The 26,245-nt window shown below is 43.5% G+C and overlaps 1 protein-coding gene across 22 annotated transcripts in view; it reads left to right on the top strand.

Annotated features, from left to right (window-relative positions):
- Positions 1-26,245, top strand: part of kcnma1a (potassium large conductance calcium-activated channel, subfamily M, alpha member 1a) — a 283,780-nt gene that overhangs the window by 79,295 nt on the left and 178,240 nt on the right. For all 22 annotated transcript variants that reach the window (XM_029698737.1, XM_029698732.1, XM_029698736.1 and 19 more), the window contains exon 2: positions 19,951-20,121. In XM_029698737.1, the coding sequence (XP_029554597.1) occupies positions 19,951-20,121 (171 nt within the window). The remainder of the gene's footprint in view (positions 1-19,950; positions 20,122-26,245) is intronic.

Here is a 26,245-nt window from a genome sequence, read left to right as displayed (position 1 = left end):
CTATTAATTTCATGCACACCATGACCCCATGTGTCCTTCACCACATGAGGAGCAGAGGCCTTTTTGAGACAAAAAACTCAATCACGTCACGTTTCATTTTAACAGGGTTCTAATCATGTGACAAGGTTGAGTTATTTACTTTATTTATGAATATTGCATCTAAAGAAATGAATGATTCAATATATTATACATTATATATTTTTCATTCACTTATGAACCATGCTGTAATGTGTTCCATGTGAGCAAAAAATATATTTTAAGGCAGGTAGCCTAGTGGTAGGAGAGTTGGGCAAGGCTCTTAACTTCAGTTGATCCTTTAAGTCGCTCTCGATCCTAAATTACTCAAGGATTATAGTGTATACATGTATATATTCTAAGAATCTTTGATTTAACGTTATGCATTGAAACATCTAGGAAATTTTGGCACCCAAATCAGCAGCAGAAAGACAAAGGCAGTGTCGAGGAAAATAAGGGAACAATACCTTGAGAGAGAGCGTCAGAGATGGAAAATAAATGTTGAGGCAGAAAAGATCTGTGATTTAAGTGAGAGACCAGCGTCAGAAGCGTAAACAGTGAAGAACAGCATACAAAAGAAGCAAGGAGAGGAAAGGAGCACTGAGGAACTTGACCACTCCTCCACAAAGTCCAGATGTTGAACGTGCAACGGAGATGATGCCAAGCCCGATAGAAGCGGTGCCCTCCACTATGAGAATACACCAGGTCATCACCCTTGCTCCTGGTGAGATGATGTATTGTGATGTCAGCTGCCTTTGTTCAACAAAGAAGGACCTAAACTGTACATGCTTTAACACACAGCACTTCAGTTTCAGGCAGAAGGTCCTGGCTGCTCCAGAACAGCCAGCCAATGAGGAAAATCCACAACCTGTGGATGAAATCCAGTGGAGAAATGCAGGTGTTCTTGGGCAGTGGTGTGTAGTGGAAAATGATGATGACCTTTAGTCAGGCATCATCCTCGGCATGGATGAAATGAGTGTACAAGTGAAATGTATGCATCGTGTAGGACCAAACAGAATTTTCTGGCCTTCTCGAGACGACATCCACTGGTATCAGTTTGATGAAGTCCTTGAGGTGATTCCACCCCCACAGCGTGTGACATCCCTCCATGTAGCGGTTGAGAGAGATGTGTGGGCAAGACTCTCAGGAGGAAAACCATGAATGAATGAATACTGTATGGTGCTCCTGAGAAGAAGGATAGTCATGCTGACACTAGCGCTGTAGTTACAGCTGTTCTAGCATTCTAAATGCCCTTGGAAAATGTTCCTACAGTTTGATGACACGTTGAACTTTTCTGATGAAACCTGTTGAACGTTATTAATTACCTTAATGCCTGGTGTTTTTATTTGTTTCAATATTTACTGCGGTTGGGTTAATAAAACCCAGATTATTCTAAATGTATCTAATGTCCTTATTACATGGTTGCATACAATGAAATGCAAAGTTTTGGGGTAAATCTTGGAGGGATTTTGATAGTAAACTAACTAGTTTATATGGAAACCGATGTGTTTCTTCAACCACGTTACAGTATTCAACCCTGTCACATGACAATATTTGTTAAATAAAATGGTAAAGATTAATAAATATGAATTTAATGTTTTCTGAGCTCAGTGTGAAATGTTAAGGACAATCCCAAGAAGATTAGATTTATGTTCAAATTCTGAATTGAAAGCCTTCTTTTATTTAAATGATGAGCCCACTGACACACAATCTGTCTATTTCAGGGTTTAATGTAGCAAAATTCTTAGATTTTACATACATTTTATATTTATTATAGTTTAATTGGTTTGGGGGACAAGAATTTTTTTATAATCATATTCAGACAACTTCCATATTGTCTGTGACAGGGTTGAAGAGAAATGGTGTCCAAATCAGACAATAATGAAAGGGCTTTAATGCCTGAGGTGGGAAACTGTTTTCTTGAAGGTTTAATATGTACTTAATGTTGTAGGGTGTTCAGAAAATGCATTTATTCTAGTAAAACAAAAGTGAATAAAAAAAAAATAATACCGCAGCCCAAGAATGACCCATATATTATAATAATCTATTCAGCTAGCTAGCTATGTTTGGTGCCAGCTAAATGGGTGGCACCAAGCTAGCTCAAATGACAGCATTTGATGGCGCAGCAGATTCCAGCTATAACATTAGCTTAACGTTACCACAAAACAAGCTATGTCAAATTGCAAAAGCATGTTCACATCCTCAAAAACCTATAACATTAGTCAAGAATAAACTAGCTAGTTAGCTAATGGTACTGCTTGGGAAATGTTAGCCAGCTAGCTAGTTAGCAAGCCAGCACCGGCAGCACTGCAGAGAAGCCGGTGAACACATAGAGCATACGTTAGCTAGCTAGGGTTTGTATTTGTATTTATTAGGGATGCCCATTAGCTGCTGCCAAGGCAACAGCTACTCTTCCTGGGGTCCAAACACATTAAGGCACTTACATATAAAACAGAACATCATATAACATAACTACTACATATCTACAGTACAAAATGTATAATCCCGCCATACAACAATATTACAATGTACGCGTGTGTGCTAGCGTTTGTGTGCGTATGCGCGTGTCTGTACCTTTTGTGTTTCTTCACAGTCCCCGCTGTTCCGTAAGGTATATTTTTTCCTGTTTTTTAAAATCTGATTCTACTGTTGCATCAGTTACCTGATGTGGAGTATATTTCCATGTAATCATGTCTCTATGTTGTACTGCCTAGGGCCTGTAGGACCTGCCTTGTTGATGGTGTTGGTCCAGTCTGTTCCGGACTTGGGGATTGTGAAGAGACCTCTGGTGGCATGTCTTGTTGGGTATGCATGTGTGTCCAAGCTGTGTTCTAGTAGTTTAAACAGACAGCTCGGTACATTCAGCTTGTCAACACTTCTTACAAAAACAAGTAGTGATGAACTCAAACTCTCTTCCATGTTGAGCCATGATTGATTGACATGCTCCCCGTGTACTTTTAAGGGCCTGCCGTGCTGCCCTGTTCTGAGCCACCTGCAATTTTCCCAAGTCCCTCTTTGTGGCACCTGACCACATGACTGAACAGTAAGTAGTCCAGGTGCGACAAAACTAGGGCCTGTAGGACCTGCCTTGTTGATAGTGTTGTTAAGAAGGCAGAGCTTTATTTTGGACAGACTTCTCTCCAGTTTACCTACTGTTGTATCAATATGTTTTGACCATGACAGTTTACAATCCATAGTTACTCGAAGCAGTTTAGTCACCTCAACTTGCTCAATTTCCACATTATTCATTAGGCATTATTTGTCAGGCATCTCCAGCTAGCTAGCTAGTTAGCCAGCAGGTACATGCCACCAAAGAACATGGTTGTTATCGCTAACTTGCTTAACTAGCTAGGTAGCAAATAAAACGACTCCATAACGAACATTAACATTAGCCAACTAGTTGGCTAAGTTAGCTAGCTAACATTAGCTACACACAAAGTAGCTGGCTACAGTAGCTTGCCTGATAAAATATATTTATTAATCCCAGTTACTTCATTCAGCTGACTAATGCTAGCTAGTAAATAATTGAAATGCACAGCAGACAACTGATGTTCACACACTACACTAACGTCTACCTACTGTGTAACGTGAGTGGTACTAGTTAGACGCTATGACGTCTCCTCTTTCCAAGGGTCGTCACTAGTTACCTCAGCCACAAATGGCTAAACCCGCCTATTTAAAAAATGTATCTTCAGAAAATATAACTTTAAACCTAACCTTAACCGTAACTACACTGCTATAACCTTATGCCTAACCTTAAATTAAGACCAAAAAGCTAATTTGTGTTCATAAATACCCCATTTTGACTTTGTGACTGTGGTAACTGACAACCATTTCCAAGTGCGAGTGTCACGTAGTTTACACACCCAAAAAATTCTGATTATGTTAATGCATAATAATCGGGAGTGTACAATCCCAGAAATCCTTGTTAATGCATAATCGGAAGTGTCCCATCCCGGAAATACGTGTGTCAGTGCGTGATCAGGAGTGTGCAGCGATCTGCGCACATATTTGAGAAATTGCCGCTCACCTCCCGCTCACGCCCATTTTCACTGATGGTGTACAGGTTGGAAAATACCCGGAAACCCAGCTGCATAGTCTAGCCTACTATGCGCCCTGTGACTCTGGCCCATTTGTTTGTAAGAAAATGTGAATGGGATCGAATTGGGTTTATATTCAAACTTGGGCTGTCTAGGCTACCTAGACTTTTTCATTCCAAACTGATTCACTGGAATTAATCAATAAATACTAGCTGACAGTCTGAGTAAATGTTTTACAAGGCCTACATTTGCTTAGGTCAGGACTACATGATGCAAACCTGCATAATGCAAGCTCAGCCCTGTCAGTTTTGTCTAATCATGTTGCTTTCTGTGTCTGTGTATAGGAAACCCCCCACAAGTACAAGGTTCCTGCAGTTTGACTGGGTTTTCATCCTCCCAAGGCCAGGAGTTTTTCCAGTAGTTATTTTTGAACCATTTGACATGATTAAAAATACTATAGTCCCAATATAGCCCATAATAAGTATTTTTACAACAGATGAATCTCATCATACCGTATAAGGTCTAGAGTTTTACCTGATTAGGTTACCTGATCAGGAAAACCTTCGGCCGGCAGATTATTTTTTTTAACCACACCGCTCTGGGACCTGTGATTCCACCTCTGTCCCAGTGGGTCTTTACTCACACAGCTACTTTTGCCTGGTTAGACTTTCACCTGGACTAGCTGCCGACCTGAATGTTTGGTTGGCTGAACCTGAAGTAATTCATATAAATTTGGCTAATGAATGAACTACCGGTGAGCAGATGGCTTGCTGTTTGAAACAAAGCATGTTCTCGTGGAACGACTCGAGCGCACTGACTTGGCCGTCTGTTTTCAGATATAAAAAATATGGAGGGAGCTCAGATCTAATGGGCGCATCCTCAGCAAACAACATGACAGCACATCACCAAAAATAACACATGCTCTGTGTAGATCACAACGTTCTCGGTCTTCTCTCTCCATCCATTGAATATGAAACCACATTGATCTGATCGTACTAACCAGGTCACTTCTGCTTTTGAGAGTTCATTGGGCCAAGGATGGATGGGAAGATAGAAAGAAATTAGAGCAAGTCATTCATTGTCTCAGTCCCAGCACCTTGTTGCAACTGTGTTTAAAAATCTGCGATGGTCGTCGTTTCTGGGAGGTTTCCGGGCGTTGGCCTTCAGGTCCTTGATCTGAACAGGTCACACAGCATGCAGCCAATAAGGTGTCTTCTTCGTTCAAGACATTTTCCCCCTCCCTCTGTGGTGTTTACATTTAGTGGCCAGGTCTGGTCTTCTGAGGATGGTAATAGGGCCTGTTTTCACCTGTCTACATCTGGTCAGACTCCTAAGGGCCCACAGAGACAGAGATGGAGGGAGAGTGAGAGAGAGAAAGAGATGGAGTGAGAGAGAGCTAGATGTAAAGCTAGATGTCTGTCATTAAGAGAAAAGCTCATTAAGGGCTGCTGAGGCTGATATGGGCCTCAGGCCAAGCTCTCTGACTGGTTGCAAGATGAGGCTGTTGTTGTTGGTTAGTGAGGCGATCAGAAGATCAGGCTGGGTCATTCACAGGAGAACTGATATACCTCCAATGGTTTTAGTTCATATAGGAAGTCTTGTTCAGTCAAAGAGGAGGTCATGACCTGGAGAAGTCATGTTTGTGGTAATGAGTCGCTTTTCATTTTGGTCCCCAAAGAAGTCTCTTGGCTTTTGTTGGTCTAAGGCTTTGTGTTGATCTGAATAGCCATTCTTTCTCATAATTTAAGCCGAATGGACTTCCAGTTAGGGTTGGGCGCTACCCAGATTTCCATACCTTCATACCGTGCCTGTGCCATCCCGGGATATAAAGTATTACCGGCAGTGAACACAAGGAGTGCACATAAATTTTTTTCCAAAATAAAAAATGCCCCAAAATTGTCAGTTAACATAATGTTAATAACATGCTAACTAGTACTAAGAAATCCCCATAGCGGATTCTTGGTAGATGCTATTGAGCGCATGCAAACATTTATCCCAAGACAGACAACCCAGCTCATAAACGTATACAAATATCTCAAAGCGCAGTTTTCAGCATGCACAAAACAAATGTTAGACAGCAGGGATCGTAACGCAGGAAGGGATTGTCTCTGCAGCTGTTACCAAGAAACTTGATCTTGCAAGCTAACGTTAGCCACTTAGCTAACATTAGCACGTTATCAAAACACAGCTGGAGAGAATTTATTTGGCACAGTTAGATAACTTAATAGTTATAAAATATATAGCTGGCAAACATTAGTAGGGAATTTTAAGTGTAACTTGATTACTGCAGGAGTGACTGACCTCACGAAGCTCCCGTTTTACTCGTTTTACTTCTTTGTAAACAAACTCAAGCGTGTGGCTCAAACAGCTGTTTTAGGAAACTAGTACCGGTAAGTTTCATAATGAGAAATTATGAACGCGATCTGCTTTATCTATTTCCTAGTGCACAAGTTGACTGCAGATATTTATTTAAAAAGTACAAATATTCAAATGTATTAAAGTTTTTTGTTTCTTATCATGGACAGCTATAGTTTAGGCTAACTGAAGTCTGTAAATCATGGGATGTTAGCACTCTAGCTAGCTATCAAACGGCTGCCATTAGCTTGTGCTACAGAGCTAATGAGGGTAAATCTGTGGGTTGTCCCATAGACAGGCTGCTCACCGACTAATGCTAAGAGTTTTTGGCTAGCTCTCCAAAAGCCTGTTCCCTACAATCTGCTCCACAGCTGGCTCTCATACTGGGACAGTGGTCTGCATCTAGGTCGCAATATCTAATTTGTCATTCATGCAGCTGCAAAGTGTCTGTGTGGGGAAGCGGGCACCAAGCTTATCTCTTAGAGTTTCACACACTCTTTGCTCGGGGTATGTGAGGAAGTGCCCCATCATGAAAAACAGAGAAGAGGGCTATTTTTCTCTCTTTCAAGGCTTTCCATCTGTATCAAAGGCACTGCTTGGCTGGGCTGCAGGCTCTGACGTTAATCACAGATACTGTAATACTCCTTAATCACAGATTAATTTAAAGTGTGGCCACTGTCATTAGCGGACACAAACACTGCTAGTAGTTGTAGTAGTATTATTATCATTTTTATGGGTAGTGGTATTAACACTTATAGTAGCACACATTATGGTAATTGTTGTATATATATTTTTTAACATGTTTAAAGATGTGACACTGTAGTTCACCGCTAGAATATAAGCATACAGCACATCAATTACATAGTGGCGTAGTTGGCTACAGGTTTTCTGTATAAATGCAATGTAAAATCCTCACACTGTACTGATGTACTGCGGTGCGGTAGGGTCTGCAGGCTATATCTATAATGGTAAGATCATGTTAAGCCGTGCACGTTAATGTGCTTAAATGTTTTTGAGACGGAGAGACCGAGAGAGAAAGTGTGTTTGTGCGTGCTGCTATGGGAGATATGAGTGGAGTGCTCAGTGGTTAGCACATCTAGACAGCCTGTGTGCTAAGAGATATACTATTACCTTCTGATTCATTGGTGAAGTAACCAGTGCCGACACAAACCTACCCCCAGATGAAATGGAAATCAATCCTCGTTCTAACACCCACACACACAAAGGCATGCACACACAAACGGGCACGCACTCTCACACACTCTGTGTGTTATAGCAATAAGAGACGATTGAGGTGACTGAATGCATATACAGTAGGCTCTGAGGCTAAACCAGCCAGAGCAGCACAATGACAAGAACATGTTGTTGTAAGGAATAGTGGAGGCAAAGGGAGGACAGCGTTATTCCAAAAAACATTGTAGAAAAGGGCAAGAAAGTGTTATTCCAAACAATATTGGAAATATGGTGTAAGCACGAGCATTATTCCAAAGAATGTTGAGGATACCGTTTGGTGATGAGAATAATTTTCTATATGGAGACCATTGCGATGTCATTTTCAAAGCAATATGATAGTTTCTGCTTTTATCATTTCAAGGGTACCACAGTTTCATATGTTCTTCAATTACAATGAACCATTCATAATGTCAGCCATGTAGGCTACATACAAAATGGTGGAAGTAAAGAGCCTCAGGTAATTGTGTCACTGATGGCTGGGGCAGAGTGAAGGCTGTCACTCAAGCATGCTCTTTTCTTCTCATTCCACCTACTTTCTGATTGGTTAAGAGGAAGCTCCCTCTGGCTACGACTCTTACTGGAGCTGCTCTCCATAAGAGAATACTGTACACATTTGACACAAGGAATATCAAGTTGGCAAAAATAAACACTCAATATTGCAAATAAATGTATACGTGTATATATTTTCAAACAAGTTGTACTATATGCCCCCTGCCTATAAAATAAAGAGAAAACACCCCAACAAATACATTCAGTTATTTCAGTCTAGAATCTAGATTGTTGTTTGAATGTGTCATCTGAAACGGTGCATATCATACCATCAGCATTAGGTTTGAGAACCTGGTAGGGTTTTTATAATAAATGGCCGTTTGCAAGTGGCCCTTTTCAAGCTTGACTTCATTTGCATAGATGAAACACAGGGGAGCCAATGATTCCCCTGGAAAGTTAGTCCTCGTGTATCACCATAGAAACAAGCCATGTTCAGAGTCAGGAAATAGATTCAACACGCGTCAAGTTGAAAATGTAATGGCCTGATTATCGTATGTGAGTGTATTTGCATGCATGCATTACCCTGTGTGTGTATGTGTGGGTCTAATGACTCTGAAACATCCCTACTTACTTTTTAAGTGGGAGAGTTATTCCTTGAACATTCCACGTTCTCATCGATAGCCCAGTAATGAGGATTTGGTGTTTTAGCTGGTCCTGTGGTTTGTGTTTTCTAACGATCTCCCTTGTGTCCTGTTGCCAAGATGATTAAGGGGGCCAATTGGCACAGCTTGATGAAATAGGAAGTGGCTGGAAGCGGCTCAGGAGAGGTTCCGACGGATGCGGAGTGATTGACAGCCGAGTGACTTCACCTTGTCGTTTGTGTGTGTGTGTGTGTGTGTGTGTGTCAGGGCTGCGGGGGTGGATGGGTGATATTCCTGGCATCCTCTAATGTCACAGAGACACAGGGGGTTGCTTGGTTAGTTGTCCCTAGGTGGCCTGGATTGGGTTCAGTAGGCACCAAACTGGAGAAAACATTTTCAAATAGAGTAAAACATGAGGTACTACCTTTCATTTTCTGGGGCAAAATGTTTCTCTACATTGTGCCCTACCTATCACGACCCTGATCTACCTTCTCTGGTTCCTCCACCATAGGGCTAGTGGGTGTGTTCAGCAACAGACACAGCAGCGAATGTCAGCTTGTCTGATTCCCGTGCTAGAGTAACCCCTTAGGCTTCGGATATGGACGTACTTATTCAGAAATGCTCAGAGAAAAATGAGCAGCTCTGGGATAGAGTACCTCTCAACAGTAACAACATCCTATACGTGTCTCTTTTTGGCATTTGTTCTAAGACGTTGGTATGTCTGTCAGCTCGTCCTGCTTTCTGACGTTGGGGATGGATGTCACCTATTTAGTTTGGTGTGCTCAAATCTAAGACTAATCCTCTTTAGACCGGAGGCCCTCAAAATAGGCCTGCGTTATAAGGGGAGAGTTAATGTGGCGCTGGACAACCTCTGTGTGCTGTTGATAGCTTTGTCACACCTTGATGAGAACATTTAATGACCAAGAGTAACCCCATGATGTAACACTGGTGGCAAGAGGTGGAGTCCCTCCCTCCCTCCATCCCTCCTTGCCTGCCTTCCTTCCTCCCTCTCTGTCCGTCTTTCCTTCTGGTTCTCACAACATTTTTTTTCTTATTTTACCAGGTAAATTGACTGAACACATTCTCATTTACAGCAACTGGGGAATAGTTACAGATGTGTGTGTACGTGTGCACATATGTACGTTCATGCATACGTGTTTGTTTGTGAATGTATTTGTCACAGAATTCTAATATAAATATTCCAATGTCCCAGATGTTTGTGTCAGACAACAGGGCTAGATTAGGATCCAGACCGACAGCACTGTACCTGTGTAATCCCTAAATCAAACACATGGCATAATGGCACCCATCCTAATCCTTTCAATCGTTATCCTCCAACGTGCTCTGGGCCTATATAACTGTCAAAGTTATTCATTGAAAAATTGATAACCATAATGTAACATCATACAATAACAGCTTGGTATAGTAGGGAGGGTTATTTAAAGTGAGAACCTAGAACCAAACCAATTCACAATGCCATATCGTAACTAGCTACAGGGTTCCCTATAAATACTAGTACTGGATAATTAATACTGGCCCTGTATGTACCTATAAATCAATCATTTCATTGTAGATGCTAGACATGCAGTTAATAGCAACATATTTATATTTAGATAAGGAATGACACCCACTTCAGCAACATTTAGCTCCAAGGGCCTTTTACGTTATTATGTAGAGTTTATTAACCCCCTAGTGTTGTCATGGTACCACAGGCCTGACCTGAGACACATGGCAATCTGGGAATTAGCTAGTGTCCCCGCTGTGTGTGGGGGTGCGTGTGTGCGTGCACACGTATCTGTGTGTGCAGACTGAGTGTGTGTGTCTGCGTGCACACTCTAAGTTCCTGTGTTTTAACTAGTCTCTGAAGAGAGAGGGTCTGACCACCCTGACCTAGTGTAGGCCATGTAACCCAGGGACATTAGGTAACTGTACCGGCTTTAAAATAGCAAACGGGGGAACAGAGTGTGTTATGAGATTCACTCGTTTTTCGCCTTGTCCCTCCCTGGGTGAGGCTATATATAGCACCTCACACTGGAATAGAGTTTTCCCCAGCGATGTGGACCAAAGCCACAGGAACAGCTGCGCTAAAGCCAAGTCCCTAGATCAGCTCAGTCTCGTTCTACCTCACTCTGCCGGTGTCTTACTGTCTCTCTCTCTGTCTTCTCTCTTTAAAAATGTTTTTTTTACCCCCTTTTTTGACCCCATTTCGTGAAATCCAATTACGATCTTGTCTCATCACTGCAACTCCCCAACGGGCTCGGGAGAGGCAAAGGTCGAGTCATGCGTCCTCCGAAACATGACCCGCCAAACCGCGCTTCTTAACACCAGCCAGCTTAACCCGGAAGCCAGCTGCACCAATGTGTCAGAGGAAATACCGTTCAACTGAAGACCGAAATCAGCCTGCAGGCGCCCGGCCCGCCACAAGGAGTCACTAGAGTGAGATGAGTCAAGTAAAGCCCCCACGGCCAAACACTCTCCTAACCCGGACGACGCTGGGCCAATTGTGCGCCGCCTTTAGGGACTCTGTGACACAGCCTGGGATCGAAACCGGGGTCTGTAGTGCACAGCGATGTATCTATATAACCTTCTTTGCGTCGGTCTCTATTTCTCCGTCTGTCTCGCTGTGTGCCTCTCTGTAACATTCATTATAACCAGGTCTCCCCTAATGTGAATTGGTCCAGCAGTAAAGTCAACTGAGCTCCTTGTACTACTGTAGCAGATTTTACTGAGCTTTGTGTTTTTTATACATTCATTGGATAATGGAGTATAACACAGAATATATTTGCGGAACGGTTGCTAAAGTGGTAGCCACTGACCATAGCAATCAATGGCATGTGGGACAATACATTTATTTTATTTAAAGGAAAACGATTACAATGAAAATACATTTTGGAAATTGAATATCACATCAGTCATAATACAGTATACTGGCAGAATTAAGTAGCTCTGTAGGACTAACTGCAGAAAGACATGGGTGTGGCTTCTGCTTGCATCAGTCCTCTACAATACTGGTGGATATAGTCTGAGTGTACAAAACATTAAGGACACCTTCCTAATGTTGAGTTGCACCCTCCCTTTTGCCCTAAGAACAGCCTCAATTCTTCAGGGCATGGGCTCGCCAAGGTGTGGAAAGCGTTCCACAGGGATGCTGGCCCATGTTGACTTCAATGCTTCCCACAGTTGTCTCAAGTTGGCTGGATGTCCTTTAGGTGGTGGACCATTCTTGATACACACGAGAAACTGTTGAGCGTGAAAAACCCAGTACCGTTGCAGTTCATTACCAGTGCGCCTGGCACCTACTACAATACCCCGTTCAAAGGCACTTAAATATTTTTTCTTGCCCAATCACCCTCTGAATGGCGTCTGCTAAATGACTAAAATGTAAATGTAAATACACAATCCATGTCTCAATTGTCTCAAGGCTTAAAAATCCTTCTTTAACCTGTCTCCACCCCTTCATCTACAATGATTTGAAGTGGATTTAACAAGTGACACACTCCCAGACACATAGAGACACACAGCTACACTGCTGACTACTCCGAGATGGATCTTTATATAGCTGTGATATCCTTCACCATAAGGTCTGCTCAGTCCTCTTCCCAAGGCAGCCATATTTCTCACCTTAGCCAATTAATACGTCATTCACTGTTTCTCTCTTCACTGCTGTTATTGATTGCAGCGCACTGATGATAGTATTACAGGCATGGGTCATTTTAATGTTTTGTACAGTTAGTGTATATTCAGTTATGAGTCTATATGTGTGGATGTGTGGCAGGAGGGTTGAGGACAGTCTATGTAGGGCCTTATTGCTTACATAGATAAACTGTGTCAACTACATAGGCCAACCTCTTGGCCCGTGAAAAGGAACATATTTGCACTCCTGCTGTTCTCTGATCCGTTCTCACTCTTGCTCTCTCACTCTCTCTCTCCTTCCTCCTGTTTTATCCTCCGTCCTCTCATTCGCTCACTCTCCTCTCTTACTTTCTCCATCAAACACTTTCTCTATCTCTTTTTCCATCCCTTTCTCCATCTCTCCCTTTCTCTCTCAATCTTCCCCCTCTCTCCATCTCGCTCTCTTTCAGTTTGACATCACAGGTGTGTATATATAGCAGATGGATTCTCTCTTGGCAGCAGTCTTTCTCTGTCCCTGTAGTGAGCTAGGCCCAGCGCCGGCCAGCCGCTTAAATGAAATGAAGTAGAAACACTTTGTTGTTTACATTGTCCTCTCCGATCTGTCTAGACATCAGTTTCGACTTATATCCATTATTCATGGTTTCTCCACTAAAACACACACACACACACGTATACTGTGTGTGAGTGGTTATTAGTGTGCCTGTCCTCCTCCAGTCATCTCAGTTAGATTTATTCCTCAGCCCCTGCCAAGCACATGTTACCACGGCTACATGCCTGGAGAGCTTTGAAGCAGGTGGCCGTCCAACCAGAGCGAAACATTAGCCGTGCCCGCGAATAGTGAACACACATACAGATATAGTGAGCGCCACAAACACATACCCCTCCGTATTTGCACCATGTGAAAGGGATGAAGCATTCTCGGTATTTGGCAAGGGAGGACTGAAGAGGGCAGGAGAGGGGTGAGGTTACAGCTTTCTGCGCTCTGGTAAGACGTTATAAAGAAGAAGACGTTATAAAGATCTTATATTGCCTTCTAGCACCCAATAGTGCTTTTTAACACTTGATATTGGCACTCTTGACAAACCATGGCTCCTTATAACAGTGGTTGTATAAATATGAGGTATTAATTCATTTATAATGCATTACACACCGTCCATACATTATTATCCAGCTAAGCATTCATAACAGCTCATAACTCCTGAATAGAAGCATGGATGTTTGCCTACGAAGCAGTCCTGAACCCATTTTCCACTGCATTCCTGGTCTGCGTCCCAAATGGGACCCTAAATGAAGTGCACTTCTTTTGACAAGAGCCCATAGGTAACAGGTTACCATTTGTGGCACTCTCCTGTTATGTGGGGTCTATAGGCAGCAGCAGCAGATAGCCACTAGAACTGTATCTAAGGCAGCCTTTTAAAAGGAGGTTATTGCCATTTGTTATGGCAGAAAATGTAATTAGGAAAATGGCAGCTGTGGCCATGTTGGATCATTTAAGGAATATAATCCAATTTGAACTGGACAATCCTCTCCAAACAGACTGTAATGGGAAAAACCGTTTGTGTGCCAGCCAGCCAGCCGGCCAGAAAGGAATACTACTGTCACTTTGTTCCTGATAGTCTAGGAACTATATTGGGTACTCTAGTGGCTGGGTTGGTATGTACACTACATGACCAAGAGTATGTGGACACCTGCTCGTCGAACATCTCATTCCAAAATCATGGGCATTAATATTGAGTTGGTCCACCCTTTGCTGCTATAACAGCCTCCACTCCTTCTGTGAAGGCTTTCCACTAGATGTTGGAACATTGCTGCGCAGACTTGCTTCCGATCAGCCATGAGCATTAGTGAGGTCGGGCACTGATGTTGTGCGATTAGGCCTGGCACGCAGTCGGCGTTCCAACTCATCCCAAAGGTGTTCGATGGGGTTGAGGTCAGGGTTCTGTTTAGGCCAGTCAAGTTCTACCACACCGATCTCGACAAACCATTTCTGTAGGGACCTCGCTTTGTGCATGAGGGCATTGTCATGCTGAAACAGGAAAGGGCTTTCCCCAAACTGTTGCCACAAAGTTGGAAGCACAGAATCGTTTCAAATATCATTGTGTGTTGTAGCATAAAATATTTCCCTTCACTGGAACTAAGTTGCCAAGCCCGAACCATGAAAAACAGCTCCAGACCATCATTCCTCCTCCACTAAACTTTACAGTTGGCACTACGCATTCGGGCAAGTAGAGTTCCTTTGGTATCTGCCAAACCCAGATTCGTCTGTTGGACTGCCAGATTGTAAAGCGTGATTCATCACTCCAGAGAACGTGTTTCCACTGCTCCAGAGTCCAATGGCAGCAAGCTTTACACCACTCCAGCTGACGCTTGGCATTGTGCATGGTGATTTTAGGCTTGTGTGCGGCTGCTCGGCCATGGAAACCCATTTCATAAAGCTCCCGACGAACAGTTATTGTGCTAACGTTGCTTCCAGAGGCCGTTTGGAACTCGGTAGTGAGTGTTGCAACCGAGGACAGACAATTTGTATGCGCTACGTGCTTCAGCACTTGGCGGTCGTGTTCTGTGTGCTTGTGTGGCCTACAGTTGACCAGGGCAGTTCTAGCAGGGCAGAAATGTGATGAAAGGTGGCATTCTATGGCGGTGCCACGTTGAAAGTCACTGAGCTCTTTAGGATGGCCATTCTACTGCGAATGTTTGTCTATAATGATTGCATGGCTGTGTGCTTGATTTTATACACCTGTCAGCAACGGGTGTGGCTGAAATAGCTAAATCCACTAATTTGAAGGGGTGTCCACATACAGGACCAGTCAAAAGTTTGGACACACCTACCATTCAAGGGTTTTTCTTAATTTGTACTATTTTCTAGAGTGTAGATTAATAGTGAAGACATCAAAACTATGAAATAACACATATGGAATCATGCAATAACCAAAAAATGGTTAAACAAATGAAAATATATTCTATATTTTAGATTCTTTTAAGTAGACACCCTTTGCCTTGGTGACAGCTTTGCACACTCTTGGCATTCTCTCAACCAGCTTCATGAGGAATGCTTTTCCAACAGTCTTGAAGGAGTTCCCACAGATGCTGAGCACTTGTTGGCTGCTTTTCCTTCACTCTGCGGTCCAACTCATCCCAAACCATCTCAGTTGGGTTGAGATCGGGTTATTGTGGAGGCCAGGTCATCTGATGCAGCACTCCATCACTCTCCTTCTTGGTCAAATAGCCCTTACACAGCCTGGAGGTGTGTTGGGTCATTGTCCTGAAACAGAAATGATAGTCCCACTTAGCGCAACCCAGGGCAGAATGATGGTGTATCGCTGCAGAATGCTGTGGTAGCCATGCTGGTTAAGTGTGCCTTGAATTCTAAATAAATCACTGACAGTGTCACCGGCAAAGCACCCCAAACCATCACACCTCCTCCTCCATACTTCATGGTGGGAACCATGCATGCGAAGTTCATCCGTTCACCTACTCTGCGTCTCACAAAGACACACTGGATGGAACCAAAAATCTCAAATCTGGACTCATCAGACCAAAGGACAGATTTCCACCAGTCTAATGTCCATTGCTCATGTTTCTTGGCCCAAGCAAGTCTCTTCCTATTGGTGTCCTTTAGTAATGGTTTCTTTGCAGCAATTTGACCATGAAGGCCTGATTCACGCAGTCTCCTTTGAACACTTGATGTTGAGATGTGTCTGTTACTTATTTGGGCTACAATCTGAGGTGCAGTTAACTCTAATGAACTTATCCTCTGCAGCAGAGGTAACTCTGGGTCTTCCTTTCCTGTGGCGGTCCTCATGAGATCTAGTTTCATCATAGCGCTTGATGTTTTTTGCCACTGCACTTGAAGAAACTTTCAAAGTTCTTGAAATGTTCAGGATTGACTGACCTTCATGTCTTAAAGTAATGATGGACTGTCATTTCTCTTTGCTTATTTGAGTTGTTCTTGCCGTAATATGGACTTGGTCTTTTACCAAATAGGGTTATCTTCTATATACCACCCCAACCTTGTCACAACACAACTGATTGGTTCAAATGCATTAAGAAAGAAATTCCGCAAATTAACTTTTAACAAGGCACACCTGTTAATTGGAATGCATTCCAGGTGACTACCTCATGAAGCTGGTTGAGAGAATGCCTAGAGTGTACAAAGCTGTCATCAAGGCAAAGGGTGGCTATTTGAAGAATCTCAAATATAAAATATATTTTGATTTGTTTAACACTTTTTTTTGTTACCACATGATTATTTCATAGTTTTGATGTCTTCACTATTATTCTACAATGTAAAAGAAAACTTGAATGAGTAGGTGTGCATCCTTTTTTTTACGGGTACTGTCCATTTGTGTATATATAGTGTTTCTTCTCTTGCTTCATAGTTCTTGGAATGAGATGGATTAGTATGTCTAGGGCCCTGAGTTTTCCATGATCATGACCTGGCAAGGAAAAACTCAGGGCTCTGACTCTGTGGCGTCAAACACAAACAAACCAAGGGAAAAAAAACAATACATGTCGGTCAGTTGTATTCTGGGTATTTTCCACCTGTTCAGTATTCAGACTGTTGGAATACCTTAGGATGTCAGACACAGTATCATGTCACCCAAACACACACTACTGTCCCAGTCTGCTGACGTCACATAGCACCATTAACCAGAGACTCCGTTGGTATGGTTCTGACTCGTCTGTCGGCTGGTCCAGAGCATACCTGGGTGCAAACACTATTTAAAATCATTCCAAATACTTTATATGGACTTGATTGAGTTTGCCTGGCTTAATGAACCAATGGAAAAGTCCCAAAACGTTAAACTCCAGCCATTTGACACTCGATGCAGACTTACGCAAACGCTCGAAGTATATAAAAGATTTCACGTAGTGTTTGAACACAGGTCTGGTCCAGAGTGGACGAGCAGTGCCAGTGGGTCGTAATTAAAGATGAACTACTACCCTGCCGTTAATACAACCCAGCTTCCTTGGAAGGGAGAGCGGGCCACTGTCGAGAGCTCTGAAAGTTACTGGAGTGCCAGGGATTCTCTGTGACGCCATTCGCTGGGCTACACCCTATGGTTTAAGGGCCTAGCGTTGACACAGGCTGACCTTTACCTCACCAGGCGGTATGCACTGTGTGTGTGCTTGCAGTCAAACCATGCAACGTAATGGCTGAAGGGGAAACATGTCAAAGGAAGTATTATTAGAGTGAGTGGATGTCTAAGCAGCTGCGTACGTAAGTAGCACTGCAGAGTATGGCGAGTCGATGTGTTACAATGCAACTGTGCTCTGCACATTCATTCAGACACAAGATGAAGGGTTGAGGGGCCTGCATGACAACATTAGTCGTATGCCACTATACACCCCTAGGATGAATGAACTTACAGGCCCATATGGGCAAAAGCAACTGAACGACTACACACACTCACACACGAACAAACACACATTCAACATATGGCAGAGGCGTGTTTGACAACCCTGACAGTGTGAGATATGATGGAAGTGTATGTGTCTTTACCTCCACTCTTATGCATCAGCAGCCAGAGCCTCACATTGACATGCTAGAGCTCTTTCTCTCCATTACACTGTCTATAGGGACTCAAGTGATTGCGACCTTGGACCTCTTACTGTAATGCAGATCTTATGTCGGTTCATATGATCATTCTATGAATATGGTCATAGATTCTAGGATTACTTTAGATGGCACCTTGTGGAGCTATACAGTACATGTACCCTCCAAGCCCACTCTCCTTTCAGGGACATGGTGCTAGATACTCTTGTAGAACATTGCAGATAGAAATATAACCTATAGAGCAGCTGTCATGATTCCCTATTTCTATATGAAATAATAAACTCAGCAAAAAAAGAAACGTCCCCTTTTCAGGACCCTGTCTTTCAAAGATAATTCGTAAAAACCTAACGTCACAGCTCTTCATTGTAAAGGGTTTAAACACTGTTTCCCATAGTTGTTCAATGAACCATAAACAATTAATGAACATGCACCTGTGGAACGGTTGTTAAGACACTAACAGCTTACAGACGGTAGGCAATTAAGGTCACAGTTATGAAAGCTTAGGACACTAAAGAGGCCTTTCTACTGACTCTGAAAAACACCAAAAGAAAGATGCCCAGGGCCCCGCTCACCTGCGTGAACGTGCCTTAGGCATGCTGCAAGGAGGCATGAGGACTGCAGATGTGGCCAGGGCAATAAATTGCAATGTCCGTACTGGGAGACGCCAAAGACCGTGCTACAGGGAGACAGGATGGACAGCAGATCGTCCTCGCAGTGGCAGACCACGTGCAACAACACCTGCGGGATAGGTACAGGATGGCAGCAACAACTGCCCGAGTTACACCAGGAACGCACAATCCCTCCATCAGTGCTCAGACTGTCCGCAATAGGCTGAGAGAGGCTGGACTGAGGGCTTGTAGGCCTGTTGTAATGCAAGTCCTCACCAGACATCACCGGCAACAACGCCGCCTATGGGCACAAACCCACTGTCGCTGGACCAGACAGGACTGGCAAAAAGTGCTCTTCACTGACGAGTCGTGGTTTTGTCTCACCGGGGATGATGGTCGGATTCACATTTATCGCCGAAGGAATGAGCGTTACACCGAGTCCTGTACTCTGGAGCGGGATCGATTTGGAGGTGGAGGGTCCGTCATGGTCTGGGGCAGTGTGTCACAGCATCATCGGACTGAGCTTGTTGTCATTGCAGGCAATCTCAACGCTGTACGTTACAGGGAAGACATCCTCCTCCCTCATGTGGTACCCTTCCTGCAGGCTCATTCTGACATGACCCTCCAGCATGACAAAGCCACCAGCTATATTGCTTGTTCTGTGGGTGATTTTCTGCAAGACAGGAATGTCAGTGTTCTGCCATGGCCAGCGAAGAGCCCGGATCTCAATCCCATTGAGCACGTCTGGGACCTGTTGGATCGGAGGGTGAGGGCTAGGGCCATTCCCCCCAGAAATGTCCGGGAACTTGTAGGTGCCTTGGTGGAAGAGTGTGGTACCATCTCACAGCAAGAACTGGCAAATCTGGTGCAGTCCATGAGGAGGAGATGCACTGAATTACTTAATGCAGCTGGTGGCCACACCAGATACTGTCTGGTAGTGTTGATTTTGACCCCCCCTTTGTTCAGGGACACATTATTTCATTTCTGGTAGTCACATGTCTGTGGAACTTGTTAAGTTTATGTCTCAGTTGTTGAATCTTGTTATGTTCATACAAATATTTACACATGTTAAGTTTGCTGAAAATAACGCAGTTGAAAGTGAGAGGACGTTAATTTTTTTGCTGAGTTGACGTGTCTGATCAACAAAATGTTAACGCAATCTTTCTCTCTCTCTCTGTCTCTTTCTCCATCTCTCACTCCTCAATCTCTCGCTCCCCAATCTCTTGCTTCTCCATCTCTCTTGTTCTCTCCTCCATCTCTCTCTCATGCTCTCCTCCATCTCTCTCGGTCTCTCCTCCATCTCTCTCTCTCTCTCTCTCTCTCTCTTTCCTTCATCTCTCTTTCTTTTTCCTCCACCTCTCTCTCCCCCTTTTTTCCAGGAGGCCCAGAAGGTGAATAACCCTGCTAACAGTCAGGCAGCAGATGGGACACCTAAGGGTCCTGATGAGAAGGACGAAGTGGTACCTGCCAGCGAGGTGGGGTGGATGACCTCTGTGAAGGACTGGGCCGGGGTCATGATATCAGCACAGACACTCACCGGCAGAGTCCTGGTACGTGCCCGAAGCATGTTTGTGTGTGTGTGTGGCACTGTGCGTGTGTGTGTGTGTGTGTGTAGGGGTGTGTCGGTGCTTTTATTTTGAGCTGCTCTCAATCTCAAAGATATTCTACCTGTCGTTCATATTACGTCAGAACGTGTGTGATGTCAGACGTAATAGACATAGCAAAAAATATAACTGAGTTATTAAATTGACATGCCACTGGGATAGCATGTCAATTTACTGGGATACATTCTCCTTATGCCTTAATGGGATGTTTTTGTCAAATGGGGACTCAGCTACATTACTGTTTAGATTAGAGGGTGCGTAGAACATGTGTGCTTGTGACCAAAGACTGACAGGGTACACAGGGGTTGGAGGGAGGGAGCAAAGGACCCCTTGTCTTTGTCTGCTGTGGTGTAATCAGCTGATAAATCTGTCTGCTAGGCAGGGCTAGAATAAAGCATCTGGACTCCCACCATGAGCTCTACTTAAAACCAGACAAAGGAAACCCCTACATTTTACAAAGGGAAGATAGTCATATTTTTTATTTGTAAAGGTAGAATGTTTTCTTTTCTGAAATATTGATACATATAGAGACATAACATATGATAAGCCTGATTATAAGACATAAAGGCTAGTTCATGCTTATAAAAAATAGTCATACTTGCAGGCTTTAGGTAAAGTACCAAAATGTCTTGATTTAGGTGTTTCGTAGATGTTTAGTGTTTCTGGTTTTGGGGGACTGCATAAATACGAAACTTGGAGCGTTGACCAAAACAAACACACAAAACTATAAAAACACCAACCCTAAAAGTGTAATTGTTAATATTTGGTGAGATGTGAATTCTTCACGTCTACTTAGAATATGTGTGGGGGTGTGTCCTCTCTAAAGTACCTGTCTGATATTGAGGAGAAATTAAGCAGAGGTCTGTATAGAGCAGTACTCTGCATAGAAATATCTCACCTACTGTGATCTGTGCTACTTCTGATATTGTCTAGGTTTCTGCACCATATGCCTGCTTACTGACGCTGTAATGATATGCACGGGAATGCACTCTAAACAGTTAAGTGTGTATGCAGGTGAATGAGTGTGCGTGTGCACGATTCAAGTGTTTGCACACATCTTGACATGTACAGTGTGTGTGGGCGGTGTTGTGGGACTCTTGCCATCCATCAGGCCTTTTCTGCAGATCAAAGCTGCGAGGAGCGTCTGTGTTCGCTGAACCTGTTTCCATGTTACCATAGCAACTACAGTGTAGCTGTACGCAATCATCTGAACTGTGCAGGACAGGGGTAAAACACACACAGGGTGCTGTGTATACCGTGTACATTCAGTGACAGGGAAAATAAATAAAGAAACCGATGTATGCGCTTAGAGCCCTAGGTCTCTGTTCATTTGCTGGTCTTGATGACTTTGCTGCTAAAAAAGATAAAGTGTGCTCTGGAATCTATATACACCTATCACAGCTTCACCTCAATGCCTTCTGTCGAGGGGGTACGCGTATGCACAGTGCATTCAGAAAGTATTCAGACCCCTTACGTTACAGCCTTATTCTAAAATGGATTAAATAAAATACAAATCTCATTAATCTACACACAATACCCCATAATGACAAATGTATTAAAAATAGATACCTTATTTCCAGAAGTATTCAGACCCTTTGCTATGAGACTCGAAATTGAGCTCAGGTGCATCCTGTATCCATTGATCATCCTGGAGATGTTTCAACAACTTGATTGGAGTCCACCTGTGGGGAATTCAATTGATTGGACATGATTTGGAAAAGCACACACCTGTCTATATAAGGTCCAACAGTTGACAGTCCATGTCAGAGCAAAAACCAAGCCATGAGGACGAAGGTCCGTAGAGCTCCGAGACAGGATTGTGTCGAGGCACAGATCTGGGGAAGGGTACCAAACATGTTGACGGTATTGAAGGTCCCCAAGAACAGTGGCCTCCATCATTCTTAAATGGAAGATGTTTGGAACCACCAAGACTCTTCCAAACTGAGCAATCGGGGGAGAAGGGCCTTGGTAAGGGAGGCCATCAAGAACCCAATGGTCACTCTGACAGAGCTCCAGAGTTCCTCTGTGGAGATGGAAGAACCTTCCAGAAGGACAACCATCTCTGCAGCACTCTACCACTCAGACCTTCATGGTAGAGTGGCCAGACGGAAGCCACTCAGTAAAGACACATGACAGCCCGCTTGGAGTTTGCCAAATGACACCTAAAGACTCTCAGACCATGAGAAATAAGATTTTTTGGCCTGATGAAACCAAGATTGAACTCTTTGGCCTGAATGCCAAGCGTCACATCTGGAGGAAACCTGGGACCATCCCAACGGTGAAGCATGGTGGTGGCAGCATCATGGTGTGGGGATATTCTTCAGCGGCAGGGACTGGGAGACTAATCAGGATCAAGGAAAAGATTAACAGAGCGAAGTACAAAGAGATCCGAACATCTCTGAAGAGACCTGAAAATAGCTGTGCAGCGACAATCCCCATCCAACCTGACAGAGCTTGAGAAGATTTGCAGAAAAGAATGGAAGAAACTCCCCAAATACAGGTGTGCCAAGTTTGTAGAGTCATACCCAAGAAGACTCGAGGCTGTAATCACTGCCAAAGGTGCTTCAACAAGGTACTGAGTAAAGGGTCTGAATACTTATGTAAATGTGATATTTCAGTTTATTTGTGATAAATTTGCTAACATTTCTAAAAACCTGTTTTTGCTCTGTCATTATGGGCTATTGTGGTTAGATTGATGAGGGGGGAAAAAACAATATAATACATTTTAGAATAAGGCTGTAACGTAACAAAATGTGGAAAAAGTCAAGGGGTCTGAAAACTTTCCGAAGGCACTGTAGTGTATGTACATATACTGAGTGTACAACACTTGAAGAACACCAGCTCTTTCCACGACATACTGACCAGGTGAAAGCTATGATCCCTTATTGAAGTAATTTAAATCAACTTCAATCAGTATAGATGCAGGCGAGGAGACAGGTTAAAGAAGGATGAGACATGGATTGTGTGTGTCATTCAGAGGGTGAATGGGCAAGACAAAATATTTTAGTGCCTTTTGAACGGGGTATGGTAGTAGGTGCCAGGCGCACTGGTTTGTGTCAGGAACTGCAACGCTGCTGGGTTTTTCACGTTCAACAGTTTCCCATGTGCATCTAAAATGCTCCACCACCCAAATGACATCCAGCCAACTTGACACAACTGTGAGAAGCATTGGAGTCAACATAGGCCTGTGGAATACTTTCAACACCTTGTAGAGTCCATGCCCCGATGAATTGAGGCTGTTCTGAGGCCAAAAGCAGGGGGGGGGGGGGGGGGTGCAACTCAATATCAGGAAGGTATTCCTAATGTTTGGTGTACTTAATGTAAACATTAAGAACACCTGCTCTTTCCCCCTTTTGTAGGCCCGCAGGCCACCAGTTCTTAATATTTGTACACTCAGTGTACACACATGCATAAATGCATACATACATGCTCATTTGCGTTCCTACTGAAACAAAAAAATATTGAAACACAGAACAAAAACCTTTCATTTATAGAACTTATATTGTCCTGCCTTTCAAGGTTTGTAAATACAATTTACAACCAGGAACACTTCTGTACTGAATAGCCATTCAAGTTTCTCTTCATCACTACTCCAGAATAGGTCTGGTTTCGGTTGTTGTATTTTTTTTAAACAAATGTACTCTTAAATCGTATAAAGTACAGTAAAATACATGCAGTTAATTCTTGATCTTCTCATTTATGGTATTGAACCTACCTTCAATTTCCAGAGCCAGTATCCCCGTTCTCAATTGAGCACACAAGGATCTTTTGATTTCTCGTTAGGTGAGAGGTGACATAGGGTTCATGATCATATGTGTTTTGATCTGGTTTGAAGTTATGAGTTTTGGTTTTGGCCATATACCAGTTGACCATTTTTCTTTGAGGGTTAACTTGTGTTGGATCATGTTGACAGAGCATCATAACGTATTTCTAAATACGTGTTGTAGATCAGCTTCCTGAAATATGTCATTGAGTTCCTTTGTCCAAGGGTAATTGTGTGTTTTATCCCAGTTGAAAATATGTTTTTGTTATTCTGTCCCCTGGCATATTGATAACACGGTTTCATAACCTAATAATTTCACCCCTCTGTCTTATTTTCACTAGGCTCCCATCCCATGTCTCCTTGAATAGCAAGGGTTGGAGCAAGCTTATGCACTCTAAGGTAACGTCTTCTGGCTCTGTTCTGAATAGAGTTAGCCCTGTTTTGGCTTCTTTACAACCCCAGATTCTTGCAGCATAGTTCGATATAGGTTTGTGTGTGTGTTGTCTTAATGGGAGCCAATACCCGGGCTGAATCACTGAAACCATTACAGCTCATCACATCGATCTCACATGGAAGCAACATTGAGCAGGTGCAGACAAGCCTGTGTGTGTGTGTGTGTGTTTGTTGTTGTCTTAATGGGAGCCAATACCCGGGCTGAATCACTGAAACCATTACAGCTCATCACATCGATCTCACATGGAAGCAACATTGAGCAGGTGCAGACAAGCCTGTGTGTGTGTGTGTGTGTTTGTTGTTGTCTTAATGGGAGCCAATACCCGGGCTGAATCACTGAAACCATTACAGCTCATCACATCGATCTCACATGGAAGCAACATTGAGCAGGTGCAGACAAGCCTGTGTGTGTGTGTGTGTTTGTTGTTGTCTTAATGGGAGCCAATACCCCGGGCTGAATCACTGAAACCATTACAGCTCATCACATCGATCTCACATGGAAGCAACATTGAGCAGGTGCAGACAAGCCTGTGTGTGTGTGTGTGTTTGTTGTTGTCTTAATGGGAGCCAATACCCGGGCTGAATCACTGAAACCCATTATAGCTCATCACATCGATCTCACATGGAAGCAACATTGAGCAGGTGCAGACAAGCCTGTGTGTGTGTGTGTGTTTGTTGTTGTCTTAATGGGAGCCAATACCCGGGCTGAATCACTGAAACCATTACAGCTCATCACATCGATCTCACATGGAAGCAACATTGAGCAGGTGTGCACACACACACACACACACACACACACACACACACACACACACACACACACACACACACACACACACACACGTCCTCATTTTCCACCAGGTCATTCTCACCTTGTGGAACATTAAGGGAGTGGTAGTTACATGTATCTGTGTGTGTGTGTGTGTGTGTGTGTGTGTGTGTGTGTGTGTGTGTGTGTGTGTGTTTAATCTTAACCATTAGAGGGGGGAAAACTAAATTGACCCAAATGTTCTACCGACAGATATGGAGTTGGTAGAATAAGTATGTATGGTTGTGAATTACTAGAGTACTGCAGACAGAATATTTTGAGATTATTCAAATATTAAAGAGATGGTAGGAGTGACCGCCTGCCAGCAGCTCTCTCGCGCGCTCTCTCTTTTTATCTGTCTGTCTGTCTGTCTGTCCTGTCTGGTCTGTCTGTCTGTCTGTCTGTCTGTCTGTCTGTCTGTCTGTCTGTCTGTCTGTCTGTCTGTCTGTCTGTCTGTCTGTCTGTCTGTCTGTCTGTCTGTCTGTCTGTCTGTCTGTCTGTCTGTCTGTGTGGTGGGAGTGAGAGATGCTTTATAGCGATATGAAACGACAAAAGAAGAGTATCTGAGTGACTCAGCAGGTTGTGACACTACAGTAAATGGTTAATCCACTCACCATGTACCTGGCCTATAGACCTCTGGGTTTACTGTAATCTCATAATGTGAAGAGGAAGGGAATGCTTCCGGTGAAGGATTATATCCTCTCTATTATTGATATAGTCCTCTATTTCTTCTCCCTGCTATTACTGGACTCTGCAGGACCAGACTGCAGGCAGAAATGGGTCAAAGCAGACATCTTTCTTGCTTTATGGGATCTTGGGTGGGAACCAGTAACCATCTGCTGTCATGGCCTTTTCCCAACCCTGTGGCGGTGGCCATCCCGCTCTCTCTCTCTCTCTCTCTCTCTCTCTCTCTCTCTCTCTCTCTCTCTCTCTCTCTCTCTCTCTCTCTCTCTCTCTCTCTCTCTCTCACTTAATCCCTCTATCCGCATCGCGCTACAGAGGGTGGTGCGGACAGCATAGTACATCACTGGAGCCAAGTTCCCTGC

Source organism: Salmo trutta, chromosome 18 (genome assembly GCF_901001165.1).
Source record: "Salmo trutta chromosome 18, fSalTru1.1, whole genome shotgun sequence".
In the NCBI taxonomy this organism is placed as follows: Eukaryota; Metazoa; Chordata; class Actinopteri; order Salmoniformes; family Salmonidae; genus Salmo; species Salmo trutta.
This window is presented reverse-complemented; position numbering and strand designations above follow the sequence as displayed.